General features: G+C 47.4%; 1 protein-coding gene across 1 annotated transcript; it reads left to right on the plus strand.

Moving 5' to 3' along the window:
• The first annotated feature begins 1,945 nt into the window (after positions 1-1,945).
• BNIP5 (BCL2 interacting protein 5) lies at positions 1,946-10,135 on the plus strand. Its single transcript, XM_034767526.1, has 5 exons — positions 1,946-2,678; positions 3,723-3,857; positions 4,887-4,951; positions 5,946-6,209; positions 8,602-10,135. The coding sequence occupies exons 1-5, from the start codon at positions 1,952-1,954 to the stop codon at positions 8,644-8,646; spliced, it is 1,236 nt and encodes a 411-aa protein (XP_034623417.1). The 5' UTR covers positions 1,946-1,951; the 3' UTR covers positions 8,647-10,135.
• Positions 10,136-14,401: the final 4,266 nt, after the last annotated feature.

Here is a 14,401-nt window from a genome sequence, read left to right on the forward strand (position 1 = left end):
ATGTTTTGCTTTATTTTGCTTGGTGACTTACTTTGTTCTGTTATTACTTGAAACCACTTAAATCCTACTTTTTATTCTTAATAAAACCACTTTTGTTTATTTTTGAACCCAGAGTAAGTGATTAATACCTGGGGGAGCAGACAGCTGTGCATATCTCTCTATCAGTGATATAGAGGGCAAACAATTTATGAGTTTACCCTGGATAAGATTTATACAGAGTAAAATGGATTTATTTGGGGTTTGGATCCCATTGGAAGCTGGGTGTCTGGGTGCTGGAGATAGGTGATCTGCTGAGCAGTTTTTGGTTAAAGTCTGCAGCTTTGGGGGCATGGACCAGACCTGGGTCTGTGTTGCAGCAGGCTAGCGTGCCTGGCACAACAAGACAGGGTTCTGGAGTCTCAAGCTGGCAGGGAAAACGGGCTCAGAGGTAATTCCAGCACGTCAGGTGACAGTCCCAAGGGGGGTCTCTGTGACTGAACCCGTCACTCCCTCCATTTGGATCTTCCCTGTTGCGCATTGAAAGGGCGTGGGGGGGGCGAATGGCTAGCTGCCTCTACTACACTATTCTTCCCTGCTCTCTGTGATATTAGGGATCACACCCCACAGCACACAATCCCCTCACACAGATATTAGAGGGGTTGACTGGGTTACCTATTACAGAGTGAAATAAAAAATAATTGTAAACAGAGAATGTAGCAATGGAAAATAGTTACAGTATGTTCACAAAAATAAATATCCAGCAACAAAAGTTCATCTGAATTTAGAGCCCGGCAAATCTGAAGATATCCGCTTTATATCCATGGATATTTGCATCATGTTTGTGGAAATCCGCAAACATGGTCTGCAGATGGGATGCAGATACAAATTTTGTATCCATGCAAGGCTCTATCTTCATTCAAAGTATTTTATAAAATGAAAGATAATAAAAACCTAGTGCAGACCAGCTGTCTCCTGCCAACTCTTATTTTCATGGCGATACTATGTCCGTCTTCCTTATCCCAATACAAATTTGATATTTAGTTGATAGCTTTTAAAGACACATTACCAGGTGGTTTAGGTTAGGAGGTTTTATAAAACCTAAAATGAATGGAAATTTTTCATGAATTAAACTGAATTTTGTTTGGAATTAAACATTTCCCTGGTGTGTGGCAACCCCGCCCNGCCCTCACCTGGAGAGACCACGTCTAGGGGAAAGCAGGGAGCTCAGATTCAATGGTCCTCTCCATCCATGGTCTCTGCTGGTCATGAGTTTTGCTGTGTAGACACCTGTCCACCAGGAAGTGGGCTGAGACCACCAACTCCAGTGAACAGCTGCGAGGCACCTTTGATCAAGTCACAGGCCTGACAGGAGTGGAAAACATCCTGATTTGTCTGGTAAATGGCTTGCTTATCGTCTGATTTGAGGGAGTGACCATTATTTCAAGGTCAGATAGTGCGTTAATCACCGAGGCCAGGAACAATGCTAGAAAACTGAGATTACCAGCATGTAGCATTTTACTTTAGCTTTGGAGGTTTATGAACTATTAGACCTTAAAATCATATTATGTGGATTATACTCCTGCAAATCCATTGTGTCCTGTACAGCCTCCTGGCTTATGACCCAGCCAGTCTGCCCCCTAGGAGCTGCTCTTAGGATAGAAACATATGGGCTTTCGCTGAAAGCGTCTTGCTCATCCCCTGACTCTTCCAGTCCCTCCGCTCAATTTTTCTTTCTGAATCTTTCTGATCTTTATCCTGGTTTGCGTGACAAAGCTGCACAAGAAATACATATACAACCTAGATAAGACTTTGTTTGAGTAATAACAATAAAACTGTCGATCATTGACCAGTGGTATCAGAGTGCCAAAGCTTCCAGTTGAACCATATTGACTTACACCAGCTGTCCCACTGAGTCTAATCCAGCTCTGTGGCTACCTGAAACATTCTTTTCCTTTGTTGTAGCATCTAAGCCATGGAAACCCAAAGGAGGAGACCATGGGAAACAGAGAGCCATCCCAGGGGAAAGTTCCTATCTCTAGACAAGAAAGACGCTAAGAAGGTGTTGGAAATTTATGTCAAGCGCACACTGAGCAATTGTGAGGATTCCTTTGCTGCTAAGAAGAGGGTGGAGGAGGCCAACGGTGCACAGGGGAAGAAGATGACTAAGCTCCGAAGAGCAGCAAGTGACTTCTGTGGGTACTCAGGCTCCAAGATAGGGAAGGGCCAAGCAGACAGAGCCCAGGCACTGAGGCTGGAAGACGCGCTCAGCGAGAAGAGCAAACTATTGACTGGTGGGAATGCTACAGAAGACGAGCAGAAGCCAAAGGGGAAAGGCTTGAAGAACTTGTCCCAGGGGAAAAATCAACACCCCTGGATAAAGACTCTCCTGAATTTCTTCTACCGGAAAAACACTGATGACTATAAAGAATACTCCGATAAAAAGACAAAGGAAAAAGAGGCCAGCCTGGAGCGGGCTCCTAGCTGCATAGAAGCAGAAGCGGCTACAAGAACTGGAGCAGACTCCAGTTCATTGCCGCGGCCTGGGAAAACCATTAAAAAGAGATCCACCCTCAGAAGAGCTTTCTCCTTTAAGAAACATGCCACCGAGGAGGAAAAGAAAGCAGGGACGGAAGCGGGAATAAAAGCAAAGAGGCCCAGCTTTCTTCCACTGCGGAACATTCACAGGCCGTCCTCACAAGGTAGGAGCATAGAATATTTGTAGCTAAATAGTTCCATGTTCCCTGAGGGGACCATGGGCAGAATTTTAAAGTGGGATTATGTTCAGAAAAGTGACTGTAACCGTGACTCATACTGGGAGATTTGCAGAGGCACAAATAGACGCCAAAGACCTTGTCTACACTGGAAAGGGTTTACCTGTGCAGATATACCGGGATAGCTATATCAGCAAATCTTCCTTGTTTTGATGCAGCTTATACTGGCAAAAAATTCTTTTGCTGGTGTAACTTATACCAGTTCTCGGAACAAAATAAGCCATACTGGGAAAAGGATTCTTTTGCTGGTACAGCTGCATCTACAGGTGGGGTTTTTGCTGGTATGAAGTCATAAAGAATCACACTCCAAACTCACATTATTATACTGGCAAAATTTCTAGTGTAGACCTGGCCTTAATCCCATTGGCTTAAAATGATCTGTGACTTTCTGTGGGAGTTACAAGACTGCGGAGTCCTCTCTCCTTCGGGCCTGCCGCCACAAGAAAGCTGCACTGCTTTGACTATCCTGGTATAGTGAAAATGGCAAATCTCCCCTCTTGTATAACTTATTCCGGTTTGGGATGTGCAAAAACTATACCAGTAGCCGGTACCTCTATACTGCTATAACTGAGTCCACAATGGGGCATTTCCTGGAATCATTTTATCGGTTAAAAATCACACCCCTAACTGACATAGTTATACCAGAACAACTTTTGAGTGTAGGCCAGCCCATAGTTTATAAACACATTTTAAGAATCATTTCTTCCCTGCTACACAGTCTTTATGAAGTGGCTGGTAAATTTTCAGCATATGTTTGCGAGGCTCAGTGACTGTCTTTGTAGCAAAAGCCAGGGCTTGAAAAGCACCATGTGATTGTCATGCTCAGTCGCTGGCCACAGTTTCACATGAATTCCTGAGCCAGGGGAGGCGTGAGCAGTGTCAGCTGGAATTTTGCTACTGGAAGATCTGACAATTCCCTTTCAGTCAGCAAGGTCACACCGATTAAAAGCCTCGCCCTCTTTGTCTTTGCAGACAGGGAAGAACATGAGCTTTACTGCACACAAGTCTCGGAAGAGATACAACTGATAATCCAGGGCAATGAAGCCAAGAGAAGAAGAAAACACAGTTACGAAGAGCTACTGAGACCTGCCGACACTCCTGAATCTGGTCAGTATCATCTCATTCCAGGACATGTACAGTCATGGGCCACCCTTGATCTATGCACAAAAAACCCTCAGTGGGATGAGATTTGTCCCTATGCAGAGAGGCAGCCCAAGGCCCGGGCACTGCATAAGCCCTGTGTTGAGGACTGAGTGGCACTAGCTGTAGTGTGATGCCCCTGGATGGGTTGTCAGCAGCGGGGCTGGACCTTGGGACTGGCAGCTGTTACAGGCTCATCAACCTCTCTATGTGGCCCAGTCACCACTAGAGGAGGACAGAGTACCACGCTGAGTGGGCGTGGGGTACATTACTGCAGCATAGGCTGCTGCCCAGGCCTGAATTTCATCCTGGTAGGAATTGCCCATGCAGACTGAGCAGGGCATGTGGCCCTTGTAAGCAAGGTGGCCGGCTCTGAGCAAGGAAGGGGCTACTTGTTGGCTGATCGGTAGTGCTGCCAGCAGGCAATTTTATAACGAATCTCGTGATATCTGGAGCATTTTAAAGCCTGTTTATGGGCACACAGGGCTGAAAATTGGCTGTCGGGTTAGCAATGACTAACAAAATGCTGATAATCTAACTATTGGAAAAGACACATCAGATGGAGACCCAGACAGACGGACTAGGGAGTACAAGGAAACAATCAGGCAATGTTAGTCAGCACAATTGGAATCGGCTACTGCCTGTGAGCTAACAGACCAGGTCCTTTGTGGGGAATCTATAAAAGTCCTGCTACAAACAGAGGGGGACCCAGAGCCACATTGTACACCTGCAACCGGGCAGCAAGGCCAACATTCCCAGTCCTACGAGCTCCATGCCAGGGGCTGACTCTGCAGAGCTCAAGCTGGGATCAGGACCGTCATGGCTTAGAATTAAGGGTGCTTTTCTGTTGCCCTTGACACGTAAATTGCTTTTCTGAAAATAACCTTTAAGCACCTGCATTGAAAATCCAGTCCTCAATGTCTAGGGCAGAAGGACTTGGGCTTGTAGAAGAGACGGTCTGAAATTCTGGAAGTAATTCTCTTTCTCTGTCTGCAGAAGAAGCCATCATAAGAAAAATAGTTGCCCTGCTCAAGAGCACTGGGGATCACTTGGACGAGAAGGTAAGGGGAGGACTTTGTTTGGTGGACTATAGATGTTCTGGGTCAAATTCTCTGCTGGTTTAAACTGGGGCAGCCAGGGCCAGCTCCAGGCACCAGCTAAGGAAGCAGGTGCTTGGGGCGGCCAATACAAAGGGGCGGCACTCTGTCCGCTATTGGGGCGGCATGTCCGGGTCTTTGACGGGAATTCAGTGGCAGGTCCCTCAGTCCCTCTCTTCGTCTTTGAGCTGCTGCCGAAGTGCCGCCGAAGAGGAAGAGAGGGGGTGAAGAACCCGCTGCCGAAGAATGGAGTGGCGCGATCGAGCTGTCGCTGAAGTGCTGCCAATCGGCTTTTTTTTTTTTTTTCTGCCGCTGGGGGTGGCAGAAAACTTGGAGCCAGCCCTGGGGGCAGCATCATTGACTTCAGTGGAGTCTCACATAGAGTTATCTGTTAAGGACTTTGCTCTGACACCTCTCCTAAGCTACTTCTGAACCTGGGCTCCATCCCCAGCCCTTTTGCAATATCTGAGTGACCTGCTATACACATCACTGAAAGCCTGGTTAACCTACAATGTGGCTTTCCATCCAAAGGGATTGCCAAAGGTGCTCAGTACTTCTCACAGCTTCTTATCATCCGGGGCTGATCCAAAGACCATTGAAGCCAGTGGAAAGATTCCCACTGACTTCAGTGAGCTTCGGATCAGACCTCAGATGAGGTTGGAGAAATGAAGTGATGGGTAAGTCCTAAGGGGCCAGAACAAAGTCTATGCAGCACTTAGGGCTTAAAATGGAACTTAAGCAGTGCATTGACCTTGTGCTGGCTTTCTGTGCAGGGATGAGTTTCAGGCTAGCAGAGGAAGGAGGTGGTTGTCTGGGAATGGATAGGAATGGACCAAATGGGTAGGAAGCCACTACAATTTCGGGAGTGGGTCAGCTTGTGAGGTTGGTGGAAACTCAGACTGGGGAAATATGTATGATATTCATGAATGTGCATGCTACTGGTTTCCCTCTTAAACAGATAAAAGAAGACACAAATCTCACCACGTTCTTCAAAGATATCTCCTACAGCTCCTTCAAGCACTTAGCCGATGTCTACGTCAATAAAGAAGTGACAGCCCAAGTGCCTGAAATGTCTCCTGAGGAGATAAAATTTGCATTCGCTGTGCACTTAACTGCCAAGGTGGCCGGCATCTGTAACCACGCGGTGAACAGGATCATGGGCTTTGGAGACCAATATCTCCAGGATACTTTTGTGCAGTTTTCCTACAGCAAGAACGTCAGGGTAAGAGGGAGAAACGAGTGTGTGATGCAGCCCACAACAGCATGCTGGGGCAGATCCTCAGGGGGTGTAAACCAGTGAAGCTCCATAGGCATTAATGAAGTTATGCCAGATTACACCAGCTGAGCATCTGATCCCACCATTGTTATTTGTATTATTGTCACAGTTAGCGACCCCAGCTGAGATTAGGGTCCCATTGTGCCAGGTGCTGTACAGTCACTTAATGAGGGACAGTCTTTGCCCTGAAGAGCTCACAATTTGAATAGGCAAGAGAGACAAAAGAATGGATTATTAGCTCCATTTTACATATGGGGAAACCAAGGCACAGAGATGAAGTGACTTGTTTAAGGTCACACAGGGAGTTCATAGCAGAGATCAGAACTGAACCCAGATCTCCTGAGTCCCTATCCAGTGCCTTAACCATAAGACCATGCTCTCTCTCTCACACCTCCCTGCCTGATGGTCCTGATTTGCATTGTAATAGTTCTAAAACCCTCCGGTATCACTCAATCCAGCTTCCGTGGCTGGCATCTGCAGCTGGTTGGGAAATGATTTTGGTCCCACGTAAAACACTTTGCCAGAATGAAAAAACTATTTATTTCCTTCAAAGACTTTTGGCCAAAAATTTGGGGATTTTGTCAGAAAAGTCAAAATGTGTTCTGTTTTCAGCAACCCCAAACTTGTCATTTTGGGGGGTTTCAGGGTTTTTCCTCCACTATTTTCCTCTAAAACTAATTTTTAAAATGGTTTTCAACAAAACCCCACTTTTGACAAAAGAAAATAATTTTGTCAAAACCGTTTTGACACATCACCGTGGAAGTGTGTAGTATCAGCCCCATAAAACAGATCATTGCCAGACAGATAAACTAAGACCTGGGGTAACAGCTATCAAAAGAGCATGAGAAAACAGAAGACTTAAAAAAGTTTCCATTTCCACTGGGCTCAGTTGTGGTCTTTTTTCTGGGTGGTCCCTTGAGTGTTCTCTGATCATTCAGACACTGTGCCTAATGGGTCCTGGGATGTTATTTATCCCTCTGCCAATGCCCTCCTTTGTGTATCTGAAGTCTTCCAAAGAGGATGGAGCTAGGCTGTTCTCAGTGGTGGCAGATGACAGAACAAGGAGCAATGGTCTCAAGTTGCAGTGGGGGAGGTCTAGGTTGGATATTAGGAAACACTATTTCACTAGGAGGGTGGTGAAGCACTGGAATGGGTTCCCTAGGGAGGTGGTGGCATCTCCATCCTTAGAGGTTTTTAAGGCCTGGCTTGACAAAGCCCTGTCTGGGATGATTTAGTTGGTGTTGGTCCTGCTTTGAGCAGGGGGTTGGACAAGATGACCTCCTGAGGTCTCTTCCAACCCTGATATTCTATGATTCTTGTCCGTAGGCCTCTTATGTCTTTTGCTCTTTACACAATAATATGAAGAAATGACATGGGCACAGTTGGGTCCCAAATAGCTCTACGCAGACATGCCTGGCCTAGCTACACACAATGCTGCTCTGGTTGGTTTCTGGTGACTTCTAAAACATAGAACACAGTAAGCGCCAATGGAGGGCTTGCAAACCATTTAAAAGGACACTACCCTATTCCTATGTACTACACTGCCAAATTTAGTGTCACTTGCCTCCACCAGGCAGACCAACACAGGGAAGCTTTTCACTTCTTGCTCTTTGGTGGGCTGCGCTGGGACAGAGGGTTGAGAGTGTTCGCGCATGGTGCAGAGCAACAGAAAGGGTTAATGCATCAGTGGTCAGGATGGGCTTGATGCATTGAATTCCTGCAAGGTGTGATTCCACTGACAGAATTCTGGGAGCTCATGCAGGGGACATGGCCTCTATGGGAACTCTCTGGGGACTCTGCTGTGTGGGAGCTGCCTTCACCCCAGCACACCAAGGGGCTTGAGCAGGGCAGGGGGCTGGTGAACCTGTGACTCCATAGGTCCATCAGTCATTTCCTCCTGAGGAGCTGGGCTGCATCGATTCTGGAGCACTGAGCCTGCAGGAGCTGCCGAGAAGCACCACTGCAGTTGCTGCTGTGTGGTGGATTCCTTCCTTCTCTGGCCCCTGCAGATCTGCCAATGCCTGGCCCAGTCCCTCTAGTTGGGCACTGGAGGTACACTGCGGGGTAGGAAATGCCAGGGCTGGATCAGGCAATCTAGTCTGCTCAGTGCCAACGGCTCTGCAGGACAGAAACTCGCAGGAGGCAGAAATGGGATAAATCTGCCCACAGGGAAATTTTCCTCCTAACTCCCAATAGTTAGAGGTTGGTTTATGCCAATGGCATTGCCACTAGTTCCCATATACTCCTCATAACCCGCCAAGGTCTGTGCTCACCAGCGTCACACACCCATCCCCTTTGTGGAGCGGATCCTCACCTGTGGTTTATTCTGTCTCAACAGGACCGTGAGAAGTTCAGCACTAGCAGCTGTGAAAGCCCAGACTGAAAACTGCTCCCCAGGAGTTTGCTTTCTGAACTGCTATGGTACCTACGGTATCTTCAACTTCAGCCCCACCTCTGTGAAACAGGAAGCCATCCTGGGCTGGGAGGGACCAGCTGTCACTGACTCCTGCCTTTGGTAGAATTTCGTGGAGCATGAATTAAAAACCACGGAAGAAAATGAGTAACATGGGGGTCAACAAGGAGAACATAAAAGAGAGCTAGCTAAGGATGAATATTCAGTAGCTAATGCTAATACTACCTTCATCTGACTAATCTGTGATAATCCTCTATTGACCAAATTGTTGCATATGATAGCTCAGGTTTATGAACTAATTTAACTCCAGGATATAAAAATATATTTACTTCTTCTACCATTCAAGACCCTGGTAAGAAAAATCACTTAAGCACATGCTTAATATTAAGCACGTGCTTAAGTGTTCTCCATGAATAGGTTGCTTTACGAAATTGGGCTCCAATCCTGTTGGTATGTCTTTTATTTATTATAATTAATGCTATTCAAATTCTGCAAGGGAGATTAAACCTCATGTCTCAGGGTTTAGCCAATCTCCAAGTATTAGAGATTGGGATGAAACCAACGAGGTCAGATTATCTGCCATCGGCTACTGCTGGAGTTCTTGCATCTTCCTATAAAGCATCTGGTGCTGGCCACTGTCAGAGATGGGATACTGAACTAGAGGGGCCGCAGCTCTGAGCTTCTAGGGCAATGCCTGTATTCCTACGTTCTTGGTTTGTAATGCAAATGCTGTTACAGTGCAATGCCCAGGAAGCCACTGGATGTGATGATGCCAAACTATTGCATCCAATAGCATGGTGATTCTTTCAAACATAAACGTGAGGGGCATGGAATTTCTATGAAATGAACGAACATTTTGGGACAAAAATGGGCAATACTTCTCAGAATGAAGGACATCTAAGAGTTCCATTTCCCCATCAGAGGACTGTGATGTAACCATTCTGCAAGGGGGACTGGAAATCATTTGGCTCTGTCATCACCTGCAACCAAACCATTCTCAACACTGGTTGAGAGTCCACCGAGGACGTGTCTTCAACCATGAGCCATTTTCCTACTGTAGACAGCAGGGCCATAAACTCATCACATTTTGGAGCGGGTTATGGATTGGGCGCACATGAACTGACAAGTGGATAGCCGCTGGAGTAATGATGTTATGTACTGAACTATCAGGTTTTCTGCCAGATGATTTTAGAATCTACAGTTTCTCCTCGTACATTAATCAACACAGAGAGGAACAAACATTCCCAAGTGCTGTTATGAATATCTTGGAGAGCATGTACTTGAGTGTATCCCTCTCCCAGATGCTGGGTGAAATGTGGAGAGTGGGGTGGGGTAGAATGCAAGTGAATATTATGTTACAGGTGGAGTAAAGTGTGTCTTACTACACCTATGTGATGTTCCCCTCTGGTGTTATCTGGACCGGTGATCTGCTAGGTCACTCCAATCCTCGACTCTGGGAGCCAGCCTTACCCTGCTCTGCTGTGAGAACTCCCACTCCCAGGATGTTCACGCACAGCCTCTGGCATGTCAGCTGCTCCCAGCTATGTGAGTGAGCACTTTTGGCCAGCTGCTGCTTAGATTGTGCAACCGAATGACACTAGCCAGTATCTCCAGTCCCAGATACAACCCTAGGAACCTCCATCTTGGAGTATCCAGTTATGCCCACTGGACACTACAAGCTTATATGAGTTTGTCAATTTAACAAAGAAATTGATATGTACCAGGCTTGTTATCCCAAGGGGAGTCTCTGACACGCTTCAAACCAAACGCACTGCTTCAGGTAGAATAAACAAAGAAATGTATTAACTACAAAAGATAGATTTTAAGTTATAATAAATCAAAGCACAAGAAGTCAGATTTGGTCAAATGAAATAAAAGCAAAACACATTCTAAGCTGATCTTAACACTTTCAGTGCCCTTACAAAATTAGATGCTTCTCATCACAGGCTGGCTGGTTGCCCTTCAGCCAGGCTCTCCCCTTTGATCAGTGCTTCAGTCACTTGGTGGTGGTATCTGTAGATGGAAGTGGAAGAGAGAGAGCCTGGCAAATGTTCTTTCATCCCTCTTGGCTTCCCCACCACCTCCACTTCAGAGTCAGGTGAACATTACCTCATCGCAGTCCCAAACTATCCAAGGGCAAGAAGGTGACTGACTTGAGAGTCCAACAGATCCTTTGTTGTTGCCTAGGCCAGTGTCCTTTGTTCCTGTGAGGCTGGGCTGGGTTTGTCCCATACATGCCCTGATGAGGTGTGAACTGCCCCTCTGCTCCTGGAGAGTTTTGCCTGGGCTTGTTTTAAGCCATGAGGACACATTTTCAGCCTCATAACTATATACATGAAATTACAACCTATAACATCACTATAACAACGATGCTCAGTGCATCATGAGCTTTCCGGAGACACTCGACATGACAAACTTTGCATTGGATACCACACAATCATATTATAAGGATGAACATGGGCGTGCAGGGTGTTCCCCTGAGGTGCAGAGTGTCACAACCTAATGTGGGTCCTGTGCCAGTTCTTGTATATTAGATAAAAAGCAGGATAAGAGGCATAATATTTTGGCAGGTGGCCATCGGTGTGTGTGTTGTTTTATCGCATGATCATAGCTGCCTCTGCTCTTATAAGGAGTTCATTACAAAAATTCCAGCACAGTGATATCAGTGACTTATTAGTAAGTAGAAGATGGTTGCCCGGACACCAAAGTACAGAGGGAGGTGGTTCACAGGTGGGCTAGAGCCCGTGCTGGCATGAATTGGCATTGCCCCATGCCAATCTTATCAGGCCTTATCACACTGCAATAAAAGACCTGCAGCACGGCTGTGGCTGATCCAGGTCAGTTGATGCAGGCTCGCGGGTTGAGAGGATAAAAATAGCAGTGTAGCCCAGGCTCTGAAACTCCACGAGGGTAACCAGGTTCCAGCCTGAGCCCAAACATCTACACAGCTATTTTTAAGATGTACAATGTGAAAGAGATTAAACAATAAGTACTGGGAATGGGTCCTAAATCTTGCCCCATTGCAAAGACCCCCTCAGCAGGAGAATGGATCTCTGGATGAAGGCCGCAGATCTTGGCTTGGTGCCAGTGGAGAGTGCCAGAGAATTCCGGAAGGGCCCCTGACAGAAGTAGTTTGGGAAGGTCCCTGCTGCAGGGGACATACCTTAGTCAAACAGAACTGACTGGGCTCTATGCAGGGGTAACTGGATGAAATTCTCTGGCCTGTGTTATAGAGAAGGTCAGCCTGGATGATCCCATGGTTCCTATTGGCCTTAAAAAAAAATCTACGAAAGGGAGCATGTGATTATGAAGAACACATGCTCATCCCTACGAGGGTACATCTCCACTGCAAGAAAAAACCCATACCACCGCGCCTCAGAGCCGGGGTCGATTGACCAGGGTTCAGGCTGTAGGCCTAAAAATAGCTGTGTAGATGTTTGGGCTCAGGCTGGAACCTGGTTACCCTCGTGGAGTTTCAGAGCCTGGGCTACACTGCTATTTTTATCCTCTCAACCCGCGAGCCTGCATCAACTGACCTGGATCAGCCACAGCCGTGCCGCAGGTCTTTTATTGCAGTGTGATAAGGCCTGATAAGATTGGCATGGCACACTGGCGTCAGAGCACCTAACACCATCAAACCTTCATTCTAACAAGCCAAAAATTCATCCTTGGCATAGATTCCACCAAGACTGGTGGGTTGATAAACAGATCGTTGGAGACAGGACTTTTCCTTTAATCATTGGTTTCTCAGCCAGTGTGTAAGCATGTGTGTGTGTGTGTGTGTGTGTGCACGTGTGTGAGTCTGAGACCCTTCAAATCCCCTTATGCATAGGCAACACTGCAGCACGTTCCATTGCCATAATGCTGCCTGCTAGGAAATCCATCTTCCAAGACCAATGCAATTCTACCCATTCCTTCCAAAGCCAACATATCCCATTACCTAGAGACTCTTGTTCCTACTATCTCATGCTATGGGGCCTTGCAGCTCAGAGTTGGTTTTATGCCTAGCCAAAGCAAAGGCAACAGACAGAAGACTGAAGAATTCTCACACTGGATGCTGAAGAGACGTTCTGCTTTCCCACTGGCGAACATGCCAAGAGCAAAGTGTTCAGCTGGTGGGAAACGCCTAGTGTGTAAACAGATGTCAAAACAAGGGACAAAGCTGCCATTCATTGATACTTCCTTCCTTTCCTCCCCCCATCCCAGGGTTATTTATAGCTCCAGATCACGGTGGCGAAGGATCTTGATCCTGGTGGTTAGTGGTCTCAGCTCCTCTCAGTGGGTTGGATCCAGTGCCCACTGAAGTTAGTGGTTACCCTTTGTTGCCTACACCAGCTACTCACATCATGGGTATGTGAGCGGTAGTGAAGGGCAGCCTCAATGAGACTGCCCTGTTCCCCCCGTGCATGGGGTCAGCGGTTGACACGAAGAGATGGGCGATGCAGTAGGGTACTGGGGGACATGTGCTGGACAAAGTTGGCGCAGGGTATGTCCTACCCTGGAACAGGGGGAACTGTGTGGCAGATTGGGATTGTCGGAGACATTTTGTGCTACCCTACATGGGGGGGATTTTGGCAGAGCCACCGCTGAGCCCTTGGTCCTCTCAGGCAAAACTCCCACTGACGCTGATGCGAGCTTCGACTGAATAAAGACTATGAGACAGATCCTGACACCATTAGCCACCTTCCGTGGGACCTTACTCTGCAAGAAGCCCTGGTAGCCTTTCCTCCTAAGAATGGGCCAAGCAGAGATGGCAGGATTTGACCGCAAACTAACAAACACCCTTATTTTTTTAATAGCACCCACTGGGCTCATGGGAGCTGTAATCATTTCTGGCTTCCATAGTCACTCCTGACTGATAGAGCGCTGGACTGGGACTCAGGAGACCTGGATTCAGTTCCTGGTTCCGCCACTGGCCTGCTGGGTGACCTCAGGCACTGCTCTGTGCCTCAGTTTCCCACTCTGTAAAATGGGGATGTTACTGACCCTATTTGTAAAGCTCCACTATTGAGCTCCACTGCGGAGAAGCACCATATCAGAGCTAGGTATTATTTTATTCTGGTAACTGATCAAGGCTGATGAGGGTGAAACCGGACCCATCAGGACTGGTTAAAAACCACTATGATTGCATCATGTCATTTGCATAGCATCAGACATGCGTGTGACATTTGACTGAGCTGACAATTTAGGTGGAGTGGGAATAGGAAGGCGTATCACACAGGTGCGGAGGTTGCTTGCTTTGCTTTGCATGCCGCACTGGGGGGTTTTGTTCTCTGTGCGTTTGGGACCTTCCCAACCAGGCAAATGAATAACAAAGTCTCTCCCCCGTGCCCAACTGATGTGGTCTCTCCAACGTCACGGGGAAGCTAGTGTTCTGGTTCTGTAGCAGCTATAGTCCATTCCCTCCCGCCCACCCGAGGAGTCTCACATGGGGGGAAACGGGGGCACTGGCTCTAGCCAGGGGCTGATGGCTGCAGCTGCGGGACAGCCTGGTGAGGGACCCCAGCAGAGCTGCTCTCTACCAAGATGTTGTTCTCAAGATCCTGGCCTGGGGCTTCCCACAGGCGTGGAAGGGGACTATGCCTCCCTCCCCAAGGGCTGATGGCTCTTAGAATTCAGGCCAGGAGAGTGGAGAGAAGGGATGGGGAGGAACAAAGTGAGCAAGTCTGACTCATGGGAAGTGCTAAAGGTGGAGGAAAGAGACATCTCCCAGTTGTTGTAGGGG

This window comes from Trachemys scripta, chromosome 4, assembly GCF_013100865.1.
Source record: "Trachemys scripta elegans isolate TJP31775 chromosome 4, CAS_Tse_1.0, whole genome shotgun sequence".
NCBI lineage: Eukaryota > Metazoa > Chordata > Testudines > Emydidae > Trachemys > Trachemys scripta.